This window comes from Salmo salar, chromosome 17 (genome assembly GCF_965601325.2).
Source record: "Salmo salar chromosome 17, fSalSal1, whole genome shotgun sequence".
Classification (NCBI taxonomy): domain Eukaryota; kingdom Metazoa; phylum Chordata; class Actinopteri; order Salmoniformes; family Salmonidae; genus Salmo; species Salmo salar.
Window position 1 is genome coordinate 38,535,277 of NC_138307.1, and position 19,464 is coordinate 38,554,740.

Consider the following 19,464-nt stretch of genomic DNA (forward strand, 5'->3'; position numbering starts at 1 on the left):
ATCAATTTTTATGCCATTTTTCTCGTAGAAAAGCGATAATATTCCGACCGGGAATCTCCTTTTCGGCAAACAGAGGGAAAAAATCACAAAGACGGGGGCGGTCAGGTCACGCGCCTAAGCCCAGAGTCCCTTGATCGGCCACTTGAGAAAGGCGATAATGTGTTTCAGCCTGGGGCTGGGATGACAACATTCAGGTTTTTCCCGGGCTCTGAGCGCCTATGGACGACGTAGGAAGTGTCACGTTAGAGCAGAGATCCTTAGTAAAAGATAGAGATGGCAAAGAAGTTCCAGAAATGGTCAGACAGGCCACTTCCTGTAAAGGAATCTCTCAGGTTTTGACCTGCCATTTGAGTTCTGTTATACTCACAGACACCATTCAAACAGTTTTAGAAACTTTAGGGTGTTTTCTATCCATATGTAATAAGTATATGCATATTCTAGTTACTGGGTAGGAGTGGTAACCAGATTAAATCGGGTACGTTTTTTATCCAGCCGTGTCAATACTGCCCCCTAGCCCTAACAGGTTAACAAATCAAAATATATTTTATATTTGAGATCCACCCTTTGCCTTGATGACAGCTTTGCACACTCTTGGCATTCTCTCAACCAGCATCATGAGTTAGTCACCTGGAATGCATTTCAATTAACAGGTGTGCCTTTCTGGAATTTCTTTCCTTCTTGATGCGTTTGAACCAATCAGTTGTGTTGCGACAAGGTAGGGCTGGTATACAGACGATAGCCCTAATTGGTAAAAGACCAAGTCCATATTATGGCTGGGACCAGCTTAAATAAGCAAAGAGAAACGACAGTCCATCATTACTTTAAGACATGAAGGTCAGTCAATCCAGAAAATGTCAAGTACTTTGAAAGTTTCTTCAAGTGCAGCCGCAAAAACCATCAAGCGCTATGATTAAACTGGCTCTCATGAGGACCGCGACAGGAAAGGAAATACCCAGAGTTACCTCTGCTGCAGAGGATAAGTTCATTAGAGTTACCAGCCTCAGAAATTGCAGCCCAAATAAATGCTTCACAGAGTTCAAGTAACAGACACATCTCAACATCAACAGTTCAGAGGAGACTGCGTGAATCAGACCTTCATGGTTGAACTGCTACAAAGAAACCACTACTAAAGGACACCAATAAGAAGAAGAGACTGGCTTGGGCCAAGAAACACGAGAAATGGACATTAGACCGGTGGAAATCTGTCCTTTTGTCTGATGAGTCCAAATTTGAGATTTTTGGTTCCAACCGCCAAGTCTTTGTGAGACGCAGAGTAGGTGAACGGATGATCTCCACATGTGTGGTTCCCACCGTGAAGCATGGAGGAGGAGGTGTGATGGTGCTTTGCTGGTGACACAGTGATCTATTTAGAATTCAAGGTACACTGAACCAGCATGGCTACTACAGCATTCTGCAGCGATACGCCATCCCATCTGGTTTGCACTTAGTTGGACTATCATTTGTTTTTCAACAGGACAATGACCCAACGCACCTCTAGGCTGTGTAAGGGCTATTTGACCAAGAAGGAGAGTGATGAAGTGCTGCATCAGATGACCTGGCCTCCACAATCCCATTGAGATGGTTTGGGATGAGTTGGACCACAGAGTGAAGGAAAAGCAGCCAACAAGTGCTCAGCATATGTGGGAACTCCTTCAAGACTGTTGGAAAAGCATTCCAGGTGGAGCTGGTTGAGAGAATGCCAAGAGTGTGCAAAGCTGTCATCGAGGCAAAGGGTGGCTACTTTGAAGAATCTCAAATATATAGGTTTGATTAGTTTAACACTTTTCTGGTTACTACATGATTCCATACGTGTTATTTCATAGTTTTGATGTCTTCACTATTATTCTACAATGTAGAAAATAGTAAAAAAATAAAGAAAAATCCTTGAATGAGTATGTGTGTCCAAACTTTTGACTGCTACTGTATATTAAACAGATAAAGAGGATAGTTAAGACTAAACACAGAAACAATACAATTTGTTATATCTCCATACATACAGAAGTCCTTCTCTGGTAGACAACACATCAATAATATACAGACAGTCTCGGTGTAAAAACAACAACAACTTTCAACTTTACTTTCAACTTCCTTCCTGCTTACCGTCGTAGTCACGGCAACGTTTCCTTTGCTGAGGGGGCGGACCACGGTTGAAGGGCGGTGGCGGAAGGGGCCGGTCCAGTGAGTGATCCGGGTGGAAGTCCGACCAGCTGTCCGTCACCGAGGTGACGCTGTTGCTGTGGTTACCCTGAGGGGCGATCACCGTGATGGTGCTGCTGAGGGTCGGCACGGGGAACGTGGTGGTTGCCGTGGGGATCGGCAGAAGGCCTTCACCAGCTCCAACCTCCGTCCCCCGGTCTCCTCGGTCGGGCTCATACTTTGACTTCCCAGCATCCCGCTCTGTGATCAGAAGGATAGCGACAGGAAGCAGGAAACAGTTATGATATCTAGAGCAGGTGTAGAGGTGCTGGATGTGCATGCTTCCAAAATAATCAACCAATCACAGTCTTATGTCTAAACCTTTGTCATGACGTCGCCTCTTTGGGTACAGCGAGCAGTTGACCCCCTCCCTCTGCACCAGGCCTTTTCTATGAACCATCCCCCGACCTCTATACTTCTGACACCAGGCTAAGTGAGTGCGGTCATAAATTCCGAAGGAGAATGTTCTGCCTCATGGCCACAGTTTTGAGACAGAGTGGGTTTTGTATAGAGAACAAAGGATTCTTCCACCTCACAGAATTGGAGAACCGAACGACATTTATGTTCTGGAGAAGGTATAAAAAGATCGGTGAAGAATCCAGCTACGAACTGGTCCGTTTGGTACAATTTTATGAAACTCATGAGAGACAATACGGCCACATTACCATAATCATGTTTATATACTAGCCTCAGCTATGAGACTTACATCTAAATGGTTGTATAAAATGAATGAATAAGGATAGAACTGTTTGTGATATTGTGCAATGTGATTTTGGACTGTTTAATGAAGGAAACTCCAATTCCCTTCGGAGTCTTAACTAAGTCATCGGCACGCCCCCAGGGACACAGACAGGACCTGGCGTCATGTGACAGCCTTTTCTACGTTCAGTATATAAACCCCCACCCAGGGTGTCTTTCTTTAAGACCAGCTTACCTCAATAACGAGAGGGCCAAGGTTTGACCATGCATTCCTCTACTGAACTTTTAACCATACCACATGGTTAAACTATTAGACTATCGATACCGACAGAATAAGAACAAGTCTTTGATATTAATTACTAGTCTGCAGCTAGGAATTCGGTATCATTGAACGCGAAGACCGCCGAAACATCTCTCCTATAACGACATTAATGAATGTCACTTTGAAATATCCATTCTAACCGAGAGAGAGAGAGAGAGAGAGAGAGAGAGAGAGAGAGAGAGAGAACGCGAGGACCAAACACTCCAACAGAGATCCCGACGACACACTGAGCGTAAATATATATATTGATTGCTATTGTTTCCGAATGAGTGAGCGTTCATGTGCAAAGGATTAGCATTTCAATTGTTAATATTAATGAACTGTGTACCTCCTCAGCTGCCGTTTATGACCCTTTTGTCTAACAAGCCGCCATGCCGGTTTAGCCCACTAGGGCACATTCCTTTATCGTTTCTTTGTAACGATATCAACTGTTTTGTATGCTTTCTGTGAAGTACTTAGTTTAGTAAATAAACGATTTTAAGACAATTGATGTATGGATGACTTAGTGAAGACTGGGTTCGTGCAGATAAAGATCAATTTACGACGTTTGGAATGAGACTGGACGCGAGGTAAATAACACGTCATTAATGAAGAGACAAATCGATCAGATATTATAATATCTGAAAGTTATATTAGGAAAATTATAACTTTGCAATCTGAATATTTTCCTTGGTGCCCCGATCTCCTAGTTAATTACAGTTACACGATTAATCAGTTTAATCGCGTAATAATAATTACAGAGTTATTTGATAAACATGTATTCAGTTTAATGATGCCAAAGACACAACACCTTGAATCAGGAGTGCAGGGCAGGAACATAAACCTGCACACAACCAGAGTTGTTCTGTCTCCCTCCCCACTCCCCCCCTCTGCTCCTGCTGTCTCCCTCCCCCCTCTGCTCCTGCTGTCTCCCTCCCCCCTCTCACCTCTGCTCCTGCTGTCTCTGTCTCCCTCCCCCCCTCTCACCTCTGCTGTCTCTGTCTCCCTCCCCCCTCTCACCTCTGCTCCTGCTGTCTCCCTCCCCCCTCTCACCTCTGCTCCTGCTGTCTCCCTCCCCCTCTGCTCCTGCTGTCTCCCTCCCCCCTCTGCTCCTGCTGTCTCCCTCCCCCCTCTGCTCCTGCTGTCTCTGTCTCCCTCCCCCCCTCTCACCTCTGCTCCTGCTGTCTCCCTCCCCCCTCTCACCTCTGCTCCTGCTGTCTCCCTCCCCCCTCTCACCTCTGCTCCTGCTGTCTCCCTCCCCCCTCCCCCTCTGCTCCTGCTGTCTCCCTCCCCCCTCTGCTCCTGCTGTCTCCCTCCCCCCTCCCCCTCTGCTCCTGCTGTCTCTGTCTCCCTCCCCCCTCTCACCTCTGCTCCTGCGGTCTCCCTCCCCCCTCTGCTCCTGCTGTCTCTGTCTCCCTCCCCCCTCTCACCTCTGCTCCTGCTGTCTCCCTCCCCCCTCTGCTCCTGCTGTCTCCCTCCCCCCTCTGCTCCTGCTGTCTCTGTCTCCCTCCCCCCCTCTCACCTCTGCTCCTGCTGTCTCCCTCCCCCCTCTCACCTCTGCTCCTGCTGTCTCCCTCCCCCCTCCCCCCTCTGCTCCTGCTGTCTCCCTCCCCCTCCCCCCTCTGCTCCTGCTGTCTCCCTCCCCCTCCCCCCTCTGCTCCTGCTGTCTCTCTCCCCCCTCCCCCCTCTGCTCCTGCTGTCTCCCTCCCCCCTCCCCTCCTGCTGTCTCCCTCCCTCCCCCCTCTCACCTCTGCTCTTGGAGTGGCTCCTGCTGTGACTCCTACTACTGCGGTCTCTGTCTCTCTCCCGGTCCCTGGCCCGATCCTTGCTCCTGCTCCTACTGCGGCTACGACCCCTCCTCCGGTTGTAACGGTCCCGGTACGAGTCCCGTCTCGGGGGGATGCGGTCGTAATCGTTTCGCTTCCTGGTACGGTCGTCCCTTTTACGGTCGTCCCCTCGTCTGACAAATGACAGAGAAAAGGAAGAGGGGAAGAGAGGAGGAAGAGAGAGCGAGAGAGAGAGAGAGCGAGAGAGAGAGAGAGAGAGGAAGAGAGAGAGAGCGAGAGAGAGGAGGAAGAGGAGGAAGAGAGAGAGGAGGAAGAGAGAGAGGAGGAAGAGAGAGAGGAGGAAGAGAGAGAGGAGGAAGAGAGAGAGGAGGAAGAGAGAGAGGAGGAAGAGAGAGAGAGCGAGAGAGAGGAGGAAGAGGAGGAAGAGAGAGAGGAGGAAGAGAGAGAGGAGGAAGAGAGAGAGGAGGAAGAGAGAGAGAGCGAGAGAGAGGAGGAAGAGAGAGAGGAGGAAGAGAGAGAGGAGGAAGAGAGAGAGGAGGAAGAGAGAGAGAGGAGGAAGAGAGAGAGAGGAGGAAGAGAGAGGAGGAAGAGAGAGGAGGAAGAGAGAAAGAGCGAGAGAGAGGAGGAAGAGAGAGGAGGAAGAGAGAGAGAGCGAGAGAGAGGAGGAAGAGAGAGAGGAGGAAGAGAGAGAGGAGGAAGAGAGAGAGAGCGAGAGAGAGGAGGAAGAGAGAGAGCGAGAGAGAGGAGGAAGAGAGAGAGCGAGAGAGAGGAGGAAGAGAGAGGAGGAAGGGAGAAAGAGCGAGAGAGAGGAGGAAGAGAGAGAGGAGGAAGAGAGAGAGAGCGAGAGAGAGGAGGAAGAGAGAGAGCGAGAGAGAGGAGGAAGAGAGAGAGCGAGAGAGAGGAGGAAGAGAGAGAGCGAGAGAGAGGAGGAAGAGAGAGAGCGAGAGAGAGGAGGAAGAGAGAGAGCGAGAGAGAGGAGGAAGAGAGAGGAGGAAGAGAGAGGAGGAAGAGAGAGGAGGAAGAGAGAGGAGGAAGAGAGAGAGCGAGAGGAGGAAGAGAGAGGAGGAGGAAGAGAGAGAGAGAGAGAGAGAGAGGAGGGAAAGAAGGGGGAGAATAAAGTCCTTTATCCAACATCCCAGTGAACAGTAGTAGGAACATGTATGGATCAGTCTCAAATAGCACCCTATACCCTATCTAACCCTATACCCTATCTAACCCTATCTAACCCTATAGCCTAAATAGCCCTATATAACCCTATCTAACCCTATAGCCTATATAACCCTATCTAACCCTATAGCCTATATAACCCTATAGCCTATCTAACCCTATCTAACCCTATAGCCTAAATAGCCCTATATAACCCTATCTAACCCTATAGCCTATATAAACCTATAGCCTATATAACCCTATAGCCTATATAACCCTATCTAACCCTAAAGCCTATATAACCCTACAGCCTATATAACCCTATATAACCCTATATAACCCTATAGCCTATATAACCCTATATAACCCTATAGCCTAAATATCCCTATAGCCTAAATATCCCTATATAACCCTATAGCCTATATAACCCTATATAACCCTATAGCCTAAATATCCCTATATAACCCTATAGCCTATATAACCCTATAGCCTATATAAACCTATAGCCTATATAACCCTATAGCCTATATAAACCTATAGCCTATATAACCCTATAGCCTATATAACCCTATAGCCTATATATCCCTATAGCCTATATAACCCTATAGCCTATATAACCCTATAGCCTATATATCCCTATATAACCCTATAGCCTATATAACCCTATATAGCCTATATAACCCTATAGCCTATATAACCCTATAGCCTATATAACCCTATAGCCTATATATCCCTATATAACCCTATAGCCTATATAACCCTATAGCCTATATAACCCTATATAACCCTATAGCCTAAATATCCCTATAGCCTAAATATCCCTATATAACCCTATAGCCTAAATATCCCTATATAACCCTATAGCCTATATAACCCTATAGCCTATATAAACCTATAGCCTATATAACCCTATAGCCTATATAACCCTATAGCCTATATATCCCTATATAACCCTATAGCCTATATAACCCTATAGCCTATATAACCCTATATAACCCTACAGCCTATATAAACCTATAGCCTATATATCCCTATATAACCCTATAGCCTATATAACCCTATAGCCTATATAACCCTATAGCCTATATAAACCTATAGCCTATATAAACCTATATAACCCTAGAGCCTATATAACCCTATAGCCTATATAACCCTACAGCCTATATAACCCTATAGCCTATATAACCCTATATAACCCTATAGCCTATATAACCCTAGAGCCTATATAAACCTATAGCCTATATAACCCTATATAACCCTATAGCCTATATAACCCTAGAGCCTATATAAACCTATAGCCTATATAAACCTATATAACCCTATAGCCTAAATAACCCAATATAACCCTAAATAACCCTATAGCCTAAATATCTGGGGGGCTGTAGTTCACACTGACCTGCCGTCTCTGCTGTAGTTCACACTGACCTGCTGTAGTTCACACTGACCTGCTGTAGTTCACACTGACCTGCCGTCTCTGCTGTAGTTCACACTGACCTGCCGTCTCTGCTGTAGTTCACACTGACCTGCCGTCTCTGCTGTAGTTCACACTGACCTGCTGTAGTTCACACTGACCTGCTGTAGTTCACACTGACCTGCCGTCTCTGCTGTAGTTCACACTGACCTGCTGTAGTTCACACTGACCTGCCGTCTCTGCTGTAGTTCACACTGACCTGCTGTAGTTCACACTGACCTGCTGTAGTTCACACTGACCTGCTGTAGTTCACACTGACCTGCCGTCTCTGCTGTAGTTCACACTGACCTGCTGTAGTTCACACTGACCTGCTGTAGTTCACACTGACCTGCCGTCTCTGCTGTAGTTCACACTGACCTGCTGTAGTTCACACTGACCTGCCGTCTCTGCTGTAGTTCACACTGACCTGCTGTAGTTCACACTGACCTGCTGTAGTTCACACTGACCTGCCGTCTCTGCTGTAGTTCACACTGACCTGCTGTAGTTCACACTGACCTGCCGTCTCTACTGTAGTTCACACTGACCTGCTGTAGTTCACACTGACCTGCCGTCTCTGCTGTAGTTCACACTGACCTGCTGTAGTTCACACTGACCTGCCGTCTCTGCTGTAGTTCACACTGACCTGCTGTAGTTCACACTGACCTGCCGTCTCTGCTGTAGTTCACACTGACCTGCTGTAGTTCACACTGACCTGCTGTAGTTCACACTGACCTGCCGTCTCTGCTGTAGTTCACACTGACCTGCTGTAGTTCACACTGACCTGCTGTAGTTCACACTGACCTGCCGTCTCTGCTGTAGTTCACACTGACCTGCCGTCTCTGCTGTAGTTCACACTGACCTGCCGTCTCTGCTGTAGTTCACACTGACCTGCCGTCTCTGCTGTAGTTCACACTGACCTGCTGTAGTTCACACTGACCTGCCGTCTCTGCTGTAGTTCACACTGACCTGCTGTAGTTCACACTGACCTGCAGTCTCTGCTGTAGTTCACACTGACCTGCCGTCTCTGCTGTAGTTCACACTGACCTGCCGTCTCTGCTGTAGTTCACACTGACCTGCCGTCTCTGCTGTAGTTCACACTGACCTGCCGTCTCTGCTGTAGTTCACACTGACCTGCCGTCTCTGCTGTAGTTCACACTGACCTGCCGTCTCTGCTGTAGTTCACACTGACCTGCCGTCTCTGCTGTAGTTCACACTGACCTGCCGTCTCTGCTGTAGTTCACACTGACCTGCCGTCTCTGCTGTAGTTCACACTGACCTGCCGTCTCTGCTGTAGTTCACACTGACCTGCCGTCTCTGCTGTAGTTCACACTGACCTGCCGTCTCTGCTGTAGTTCACACTGACCTGCCGTCTCTGCTGTAGTTCACACTGACCTGCCGTCTCTGCTGTAGCGGGAGCTGGATGGGGGGCTGTAGTTTACTCTCCTGGAGAACTTCTTGTCCCGGTCCTCATCACGACTTGGCTGGAAAAACACAAGTGTAAATGTACAAATATCCCACTTCCTGTTTACAAAGAATACTATTGGACAACAGATCTCTACTGTCAGACTGTGGTGCCAGATATGTGGAGGCACTAAACTCTACCACAGCTTTCTATATAAGGAAGGAAGGAAGGAAGGTAGGGTAAGGAAGGTAAGGTAAGTAGGAAAGGAAGGTAGGTAAGTAGGAAAGGAAGGTAGGTAGGAAAGGAAGGTAGGAAGGTAGGAAAGGAAGGAAGGTAAGGTAAGTAGGAAAGGAAGGTAGGTAAGTAGGAAAGGAAGGTAGGTAGGAAAGGAAGGTAGGAAAGGAAGGTAGGAAGGTAGGAAAGGAAGGAAGGTAAGGAAGGTAAGGTAAGTAGGAAAGGAAGGTAGGTAAGTAGGAAAGGAAGGTAGGTAGGAAAGGAAGGTAGGAAAGGAAGGTAGGAAGGTAGGAAAGGAAGGAAGGTAAGGAAGGTAAGGAAGGTAAGGAAGGTAGTAAGGTAAGGAGGGAAAGTAAGTAAGGTAAGGAAGGAAAGGAAGGTAGTAAGGTAAGGAGGGAAAGTAAGTAAGGTAAGGAAGGAAAGGAAGGAAGTAAGGTAAGGAAGGAAAGGAAGGAAGTAAGGTAAGGAAGGAGAGGAAGGAAGTAAGGTAAGGAAGGAGAGGAAGGAAGTAAGGTAAGGAAGGAGAGGAAGGAAGTAAGGTAAGGAAGGAAAGGAAGGAAGTAAGGTAAGGAAGGAAAGGAAGGAAGTAAGGTAAGGAAGGAAAGGAAGGAAGTAAGGTAAGGAAGGAAAGGAAGGAAGTAAGGTAAGGAAGGAGAGGAAGGAAGTAAGGTAAGGAAGGAGAGGAAGGAAGTAAGGTAAGGAAGGAGAAGGAAGGAAGTAAGGTAAGGAAGGAAAGGAAGGAAGTAAGGTAAGGAAGGAGAGGAAGGAAGTAAGGTAAGGAAGGAAAGGAAGGAAGTAAGGTAAGGAAGGAAAGGAAGGAAGTAAGGTAAGGAAGGAGAGGAAGGAAGTAAGGTAAGGAAGGAAAGGAAGGAAGTAAGGTAAGGAAGGAAAGGAAGGAAGTAAGGTAAGGAAGGAGAGGAAGGAAGTAAGGTAAGGAAGGAGAAGGAAGGAAGTAAGGTAAGGAAGGAAAGGAAGGAAGTAAGGTAAGGAAGGAAAGGAAGGAAGTAAGGTAAGGAAGGAGAGGAAGGAAGTAAGGTAAGGAAGGAGAGGAAGGAAGTAAGGTAAGGAAGGAGAGGAAGGAAGTAAGGTAAGGAAGGAGAGGAAGGAAGTAAGGTAAGGAAGGAGAGGAAGGAAGTAAGGTAAGGAAGGAGAGGAAGGAAGTAAGGTAAGGAAGGAGAGGAAGGAAGTAAGGTAAGGAAGGAGAGGAAGGAAGTAAGGTAAGGAAGGAGAGGAAGGAAGTAAGGTAAGGAAGGAGAGGAAGGAAGTAAGGTAAGGAAGGAGAGGAAGGAAGTAAGGTAAGGAAGGAGAGGAAGGAAGTAAGGTAAGGAAGGAGAGGAAGGAAGTAAGGTAAGGAAGGAGAGGAAGGAAGTAAGGTAAGGAAGGAGAGGAAGGAAGTAAGGTAAGGAAGGAGAGGAAGGAAGTAAGGTAAGGAAGGAAAGGAAGGAAGTAAGGTAAGGAAGGAGAAGGAAGGGAAGTAAGGTAAGGAAGGAGAGGAAGGAAGTAAGGTAAGGAAGGAGAGGAAGGAAGTAAGGTAAGGAAGGAGAGGAAGGAAGTAAGGTAAGGAAGGAAAGGAAGGAAGTAAGGTAAGGAAGGAAAGGAAGGAAGTAAGGTAAGGAAGGAAAGGAAGGAAGTAAGGTAAGGAAGGAGAGGAAGGAAGTAAGGTAAGGAAGGAGAGGAAGGAAGTAAGGTAAGGAAGGAAAGGAAGGAAGTAAGGTAAGGAAGGAAAGGAAGGAAGTAAGGTAAGGAAGGAAAGGAAGGAAGTAAGGTAAGGAAGGAGAGGAAGGAAGTAAGGTAAGGAAGGAAGTAAGGTAAGGAAGGAAGTAAGGTAAGGAAGGAGAGGAAGGAAGTAAGGTAAGGAAGGAGAGGAAGGAAGTAAGGTAAGGAAGGAGAGGAAGGAAGTAAGGTAAGGAAGGGGAGGAAGGAAGTAAGGTAAGGAAGGAAGTAAGGTAAGGAAGGAAGTAAGGTAAGGAAGGAGAGGAAGGAAGTAAGGTAAGGAAGGAGAGGAAGGAAGTAAGGTAAGGAAGGAGAGGAAGGAAGTAAGGTAAGGAAGGAGAGGAAGGAAGTAAGGTAAGGAAGGAGAGGAAGGAAGTAAGGTAAGGAAGGAAGTAAGGTAAGGATCTCTGGAGGCACTAAACTCTTCCACAACTGTTTCCTGTAGCATCCGTTAAAGTAAACATGCCCTTTAAGTGTTGGTGCCTTTAAAACATGACTTAGCCAGTCACCTCATCTTTCCTCTGGTCGTCTTTGTCCGTCCTGGTCAGGTGTAGCTCCGTTTTGGCCGCGGACGCTGGCTGATGGTCCTGCTGCTGATGAGGTAGGTAGCTTTTGGAGTTGACAGCTTCAAACAATCTATTGACAAAGGTCTGCGTCTCTGGGAGAAGACAGGAGGGAACGAGGGGTGGGTGGATGAGGGGAGGAGGACAAGGGCATGACTAGTGGGCTGACACCGACACATTTCATATTAGGTAACTAACGATTATCGGTCACTGTGTAGTGTTCCAAATGGAACACTATTACCAATATAGCGCACTACTTTTAACCAAAGTAATGCACTATAAAAGACAATAGGATACATCCTCAATCACAGTCAGTCAAAAGTACCTCGGCTTTTCTTGACTTGAGACACCATCACTTGTTGTCACAACTATAACAAAATGTGGTTTAAGTAACGTTACCTTTCTGTAGAAATACATCCAACTGGTCGATACACAGGGCTTTGAGTTCAGTCTCACTTTTGTCTTTCTTCACCAAGGCAACGACGTATTTAGCGAGGGCAGAAGGATCTGCATCACAACTAGACAGGGAAAAGTGTCAACACAAAACCACACAGTTTAACCAGCCAACTCTTAACTATACAACAACAAACTACCTACAATTATATGTTTACCATACCAAGAAAACCAATCGATTACAAATTTAAATCAACTATAAACTGCTATTTTATTTGAAATATCTAGCCACACGATAATAATGTTTCTATTTAACTAGCTAGTCAGTTAGCATCCAACGATGCTAGCCTCGTCGTCTTCAGTCATGTTGTTGCAAGCTAATGTTGCTAACGTTAGCCATCCGAGTTAGCTTATATGGCTACTTACATGGGTTCGAGTGTTTTGAAAAGCCACGTTTTCAAGGAATCTAAGTTTTCAATGATCATTTTTTTTTGTGTTGAGACACCGGTCAACTTGTCTTCCGTTCAGTAGCCAGAGTTAATTGTCCGTCGGTAACGGCTCCGTTTCTTAACGACGAGGTACTGTTATGTCCGAGCTAACGTTAGCTGTTAGTTACCGCCTTCTCTCTCAAACCTGCATGACTAACTCAACACAAAGGCCCGACGACTTGTTGTAGCTGGCTATTTTGTCTTGACTGTGTTTCTTGGTTTTTTGTTGTTGTTGAAATTCTTTGCAATACAAAGGAGGGGGAAAGATAATTTGTTGACTGTAAAAGTATTTAACTAGTTTGAATGTTCAGGCAGTGCAGGCCTTCCCTCATTGCAAAATAACTGGAGAATATTTACTCCCCTGTACTCTCGCTGACAGATATCGCGAGAATAACAACGGACATGTCACATTGTAACTTTGGTGGATTTGGTCTTTTTTACTAGGACCTCAAATAGCCGCTGCAAAAGCATCAGCTACTCTTCCTGGGGTCCACACGAAACATGACCTAATACATTTACACATTTACATTTAGTCATTTAGCAGATGCTCTTATCCAGAGCGACTTACAGTAGTGAATTGCATACATTTCATACAATTTATTTTCCATACTGGTCCCCCGTGGGAATCGAACCCACAACCCTGGCATGCTCTACCAACTGAGCCACACGGGACCGTACATAGTACATAACATTATTAGTCAAGGACTGAAATAGATACATTTAAAATGTCACACATAGCCTCCATAATCAGTACATACACACAATGTCTAGATCTAATAAATAGTACAGTGGAAATTACAAAAACAAGATGTATAAAATGGCGGTGTCTCTTCACAGTCACCTTTGTGCAGTAAGGTGTTATTTTATGTTTTTTTTAAACTGGTTATATTGCTAGCTTGAGTTACATGGAGTGGCAGAGAGTTCCATGTAGTTATGGATCTATTTAATACAGTGCGTTTCCCAGCCTCTGTTCTGGACCTGGGGACTGTGAAGAGATCTCTGGTTGCATGTCTTGTGTTGTACCGATGAGTGTCCTAACTGTGTGCCCAACTGCTTGAACAGAGAGTTCAGTACCTTCAACACATCAACACATTGACCAATAGCGATGCAGTCAATCTCTCCTCAACGTTGAGCCATATACATCTTGTAACAGCCTGATTGGTCGTCTGTTTGAACCACTAAAAGGGTGCTCTGCTATTCTTGGGCAGTGGAATGACCTTTGACTCCCTCCATGTCTGAGGGAACACACCGTTTTCTAGGTTTAAATTGAAGATGTGGCAAACAGGAGTCACAGTGTATTCTGCTACCGACCTCAGTAATCTACCATCCTGGATGTTGGTACCAGCTGGTTTGTCCTAATTTACACATATCAACCATTTGTTCAACCTCTTCCACATTCACTTTGTGGAACTCAAAACTACAGCACTTACCTTCCATAATTTGGTCCATTATATTATATAACTAGGCAAGTCAGTTTAGAACAAATTCTTATTTTCAATGACGGCCTACCGGGGAACAGTGGGTTAACTGCCTTGTTCAGGGGCAGAACAACAGATTTTTACCTTATCAACTCAGGGATTTGATTTTGCAACCTTTCGGTTACAAATCCAACGCTCTAACCACTAGGCTACCTGCCTTTATGCATGAATATGAAGGCTCAGCATTTGTTGTTTGCATGTTATACCTACGTTTGCTAAATCTTGTCAACAAAAAAGTTCTTAAAGTGGGCGGCAATATCAAAGGATTTTGTTATGAACGAGCCATCTGCCTCAATGAATAAGCCACCTGCCTCAACGAACAAGCCACCTGCCTCAATGAACAAGCCACCTGCCTCAATGAACAAGCCACCTGCCTCAATGAACAAGCCATCTGCCTCAACGAACAAGCCACCTGCCTCAATGAACAAGCCATCTGCCTCAACTGCCTCAATGAACAAGCCATCTACCTCAACGAACAAGCCATCTGTCTCAATGAACAAGCCATCTGCCTCAATGAACAAGCCACCTGCCTCAATGAACAAGCCATCTGCCTCAATGAACAAGCCATCTGCCTCAACGAACAAGCCATCTGCCTCAACTGCCTCAATGAACAAGCCATCTACCTCAACGAACAAGCCATCTGCCTCAACGAACAAGCCATCTGCCTCAACGAACAAGCCACCTCCCTCAACGAACAAGCCATCTGCCTCAACGAACAAGCCATCTGCCTCAACGAACAAGCCATCTGCCTCAACGAACAAGCCATCTGCCTCAATGAACAAGCCACCTCCCTCAACGAACAAGCCATCTGCCTCAACGAACAAGCCACCTGCCTCAACGAACAAGCCATCTGCCTCAACTGCCTCAATGAACAAGCCATCTGCCTCAACGAACAAGCCATCTGCCTCAACGAAGGATGGAAGCAAGTTTGCTGTTTTTGCCTAGAATTTAACTTAAAGTACTCCAGAGCATTTTACTATCATCGTTTATATAATTATATAATTTAACTTAAAGTACTCCAGAGCATTTTACTATCATCGTTTATATAATTATATAATTTAACTTAAAGTACTCCAGAGCATTTTACTATCATCGTTTATATAATTATATAATTTAACTTAAAGTACTCCAGAGCATTTTACTATCATCGTTTATATAATTTATATAATTTAACTTAAAGTACTCCAGAGCATTTTACTATCATCGTTTATATAATTATATAATTTAACTTAAAGTACTCCAGAGCATTTTACTATCATCGTTTATATAATTTATATAATTTAACTTAAAGTACTCCAGAGCATTTTACTATCATCGTTTATATAATTTATCTTTGTTTCATAATTTAGCTTCTTCTTGTTACAGGATTTTTCAATTTACTGTATGTTTACCAGTCTGCTGTGTTGTCAGACTTACAGGTATATGCTGTTCCCTTTGCCTCTTCCCTCTCAGCCATACAGCATCTGATTGTTCATTTGGATCCCCGGGGGTCAATTTGACGTCACTTTGAGTGGAAAGATTACGATCAATACTCAAGGATTTTATTACTTTTTTTGGGGGGGGGGGGGGGGGGGAGTGAACTGACCCTTTCTTATATGAAGTAACATTTACATTTTAGTCATTTAGCAGACACTCTTATACAGAGCGACTTACAGTAGTGAATGCATACATTTCATACATTTTTTCCCCCCGTACTGGTCCCCCGTTGGAATCGAACCCACAACCCTGGCGTTGCAAACACCATGCTCTACCAACTGAGCCACACGGGACCAGTAACAGAAGGAGGATTGGAAAACACGGTGATCACACGGCTTCATGAGCAGAAAAAAAAACGTACAAAAAAGTCAAGGCATGGCTAAACAGATGCTAATCACTTCAGATGCTAGCAGCGAGACAGAAGCATACAGCCCACGTGAAGACTTTCCAGCACTCGTGGCAAAATACTCCTTATTTACACCACTGCCACCTGCGCCAAGTAAGAGCCCTCCTACCAAATACAGGGCAGTCGAAAATTGCTCTGCCGACGCTGACATTCTCAAGGCCATCTTTGAGAAACTGGCCATCATTGAAAAGACAACAGACACTACCACCAAATCAACGGAGTCTCGCTCAGCCACTGTGCAGCAGCGCCTCAACCACGTGGGCTGTTCACTACCTAGTTTACTAGTTCAACTAGTTAACCAGTTGTTCACTACCTAGTTTACTAGTTCAACTAGTTAACCAGTTATTCACTACCTAGTTAACCAGTTATTCACTACCTAGCTTACTAGTTCAACTAGTTCACAAGTTATTCACTACCTAGCTTACTAGTTCAACTAGTTAACCAGTTATTCACTACCTAGCTTACTAGTTCAACTAGTTAACCAGTTATTCACTACCTAGCTTACTAGTTCAACTAGTTAACCAGTTATTCTCTACCTAGCTAACTAGTTAACCAGTTATTCTCTACCTAGCTAACTAGTTAACCAGTTATTCACTACCTAGCTTACTAGTTCAACTAGTTATTCACTACCTAGCTTACTAGTTCAACTAGTTCACCAGTTGTTCACTACCTAGCTTACTAGTTCAACTAGTTCACCAGTTGTTCACTACCTAGCTTACTAGTTCAACTAGTTCACCAGTTGTTCACTACCTAGCTTACTAGTTCAACTAGTTAACCAGTTATTCACTACCTAGCTTACTAGTTCAACTAGTTAACCAGTTATTCACTACGCTGTAATTGTTTTCTTATTGTTTATTGTCAGGTAATCCAAATGTCTTAATTCAATACGCTAAACGTTGTATCTTTAAAAGCACTTTTTTAAATGTTTAATTCTGTTAACACATTAATGCAGATTTCATTCTACTCCAGGAGACTCGCGATTCCAGTTTTGGGAAATCACAATGGGGAAATACTGTTTATTATAGTCACACGTTTAACCACTCAGCTGGTATTATGATATCGCTTCGTAAGTTTTAGAAGTGATATTTCAGAGTGTTCTGCGTCCAAATGATGGGAGATGGGTAATATTGATCTCCAAACTAGATAATGCTTCTTTTATTATATTCAATGTGTTGGGATACAATTCTCACAACTCAAATAAGACTTTATTATTATTTTTTTTTTGCTGATAAGCTTACTGAGCTGCAAAACAAGTATAGAAATGCATGGCTTATAATACCTGGAGACTTCAATGAAACACCTGATAACTCTTTAGATTAGATTTCCAACTAAAATAGCTCAGAGATCTTCGAATAGTGACATCGTAATCTCATTTTGCAGTAAATTTCGGTGTTCCTCAAGGTTCCGTTTTAGGACCACTATTGTTTTCACTATATATTTTACCTCTTGGGGATGTCATTCGAAAACATAATGTTACATTTCACTGCTATGCGGACGACACACAGCTGTACATTTCAATGAAACATGGTGAAGCCCCAAAATTGCCCTCGCTAGAAGCCTGTGTTTCAGACATAAAGAAGTGGATGGCTGCAAACTTTCTACTTTTAAACTCGGACAAAACAGAGATGCTTGTTCTAGGTCCCAAGAAACAAAGAGATCTTCTATTGAATCTGACAATTAATCTGGATGGTTGTACAGTCGTCTCAAATAAAACTGTGAAGGACCTCGGCGTTACTCTGGACCCTGATCTCTCTTTTGAAGAACATATCAAGACTGTTTCAAGGACAGCTTTTTTCCATCTACATAACATTGCAAAAATCTGAAATTTTCTGTCCAAAAATGACGCAGAAAAATTAATCCATGCTTTTGTTACTTCTAGGCTGGACTACTGCAATGCTCTACTTTCCGGCTACCCGGATAAAGCACTAAATAAACTTCAGTTAGTGCTAAATACGGCTGCTAGAATCCTGACTAGAACCAAAAAATTTGATCATATTACTCCAGTGCTAGCCTCCCTACACTGGCTTCCTGTTAAGGCAAGGGCTGATTTCAAGGTTTTACTGCTAACCTACAAAGCATTACATGGGCTTGCTCCTACCTATCTTTCCGGTTTGGTCCTGCCGTACATACCTACACGTACGCTACGGTCACAAGACGCAGGCCTCCTAATTGTCCCTAGAATTTCTAAGCAAACGGCTGGAGGTAGGGCTTTCTCCTATAGAGCTCCATTTTTATGGAATGGTCTGCCTACCAATGTGAGAGACGCAGACTCAGTCTCAACCTTTATGTCTTTACTGAAGACTTATCTCTTCAGTAGGTCCTATGATTAAGTATAGTCTGGCCCAGGAGTGTGAAGGTGAACGGAAAGGCTGGAGCAACGAACCGCCCTTGCTGTCTCTGCCTTGCCGGTTCCCCTCTTTCCACTGGGATTCTCTGCCTCTAACCCTTTTACAGGGGCTGAGTCACTGGCCTACTGGTGTTCTTCCATGCCGTCCATGGGAGGGGTGCGTCACTTGAGTGGGTTGAGTCACTGACGTGGTCTTCCTGTCTGGGTTGGCGCCCCCCCCTTGGGTTGTGCCATGGCGGAGATCGTTGTGGGCTATACTCGGCCTTGTCTTAGGACGGTAAGTTGGTGGTTGGAGACATCCCTCTAGTGGTGTGGGGGCTGTGCTTTGGCAAAGTGGGTGGGGTTATATCCTGCCTGTTTGGCCCTGTCCGGGGGTATCATCGGATGGGGCCACAGTGTCTTCTGATCCCTCCTGTCTCAGCCTCCAGTATTTATGCTGCAGTAGTTTATGTGTCGGGGGGCTAGGGTCAGTCTGTTACATCTGGAGTATTTCTCTTGTCTTATCCGGTGTCCTGTGTGAATTTAAATATGCTCTCTCTAATTCTCCCTTTCTGTCTTTCTCTCGGAGGACCTGAGCCCTAGGACCATGCCTCAGGACTACCTGGTATGATGACTCCTTGCTGTCCCCAGTCCACCTGGCCATGCTGCTGCTCCAGTTTCAACTGTTCTGCCTGCGGCTATGGAACCCTGACCTGTTCACCGGACGTGCTTGTTGCACCCTCGACAACTACTATGATTATTATTATTTGACCATGCTGGTCATTTATGAACATTTTAACATTTTGACTATGTTCTGTTATAATATCCACCCTGCACAGCCAGAAGAGGACTGGCCACCCCTCATAGCCTGGTTCCTCTCTAGGTTTCTTCCTAGGTTTTTGGCCTTTCTAGGGAGTTTTTCCTAGGGAGTTTTTCCTAGCCACCGTGCTTCTTTCACATGCTTTGCTTGCTGTTTGGGGTTTTAGGCTGGGTTTCTGTACAGCACTTTGAGAATATCAGCTGATGTACGAAGGGCTATATAAATAAATTTGATTTGATTTAAACTGACAGGAATCGTTACATGGTGTTTCTTTAATACGACTGACAGTGGTTGATACAGTGGGGGGAAAAAGTATTTGATCCCCTGCTGATTTTGTACGTTTGCCCACTGACAAAGAAATGATCAGTCTATAATTTTAATGGTAGGTTTATTTGAAAAGTGAGAGACAGAATAACAACAACAAAAAAATCCAGAAAAACGCATGTCAAAAATGTTATAAAATTGATTTGCATTTTAATGAGGGAAATAAGTATTTGACCCCCTCTCAATCAGAAAGATTTCTGGCTCCCAGGTGTCTTTTATTCAGGTAACGAGCTGAGATCAGGAGCACACTCTTAAAGGGAGT

The 19,464-nt window shown here is 44.9% G+C and overlaps 1 protein-coding gene across 2 annotated transcripts in view; it reads right to left on the reverse strand.

The window, feature by feature from the left end:
• LOC106575008 (RNA-binding protein 26) overlaps positions 1-12,749 on the reverse strand; it is a 44,681-nt gene extending 31,932 nt beyond the window's left edge. For both annotated transcript variants that reach the window (XM_082963753.1, XM_082963752.1), the window contains exons 1-6: positions 12,311-12,749; positions 11,891-12,009; positions 11,438-11,586; positions 8,972-9,060; positions 4,945-5,156; positions 2,101-2,397 (exon numbers count right to left, since the gene is read on the reverse strand). In XM_082963753.1, the coding sequence (XP_082819879.1) occupies positions 2,101-2,397; positions 4,945-5,156; positions 8,972-9,060; positions 11,438-11,586; positions 11,891-12,009; positions 12,311-12,369 (925 nt within the window). In that variant the 5' untranslated portion in view covers positions 12,370-12,749. The remainder of the gene's footprint in view (positions 1-2,100; positions 2,398-4,944; positions 5,157-8,971; positions 9,061-11,437; positions 11,587-11,890; positions 12,010-12,310) is intronic.
• Positions 12,750-19,464: the final 6,715 nt, after the last annotated feature.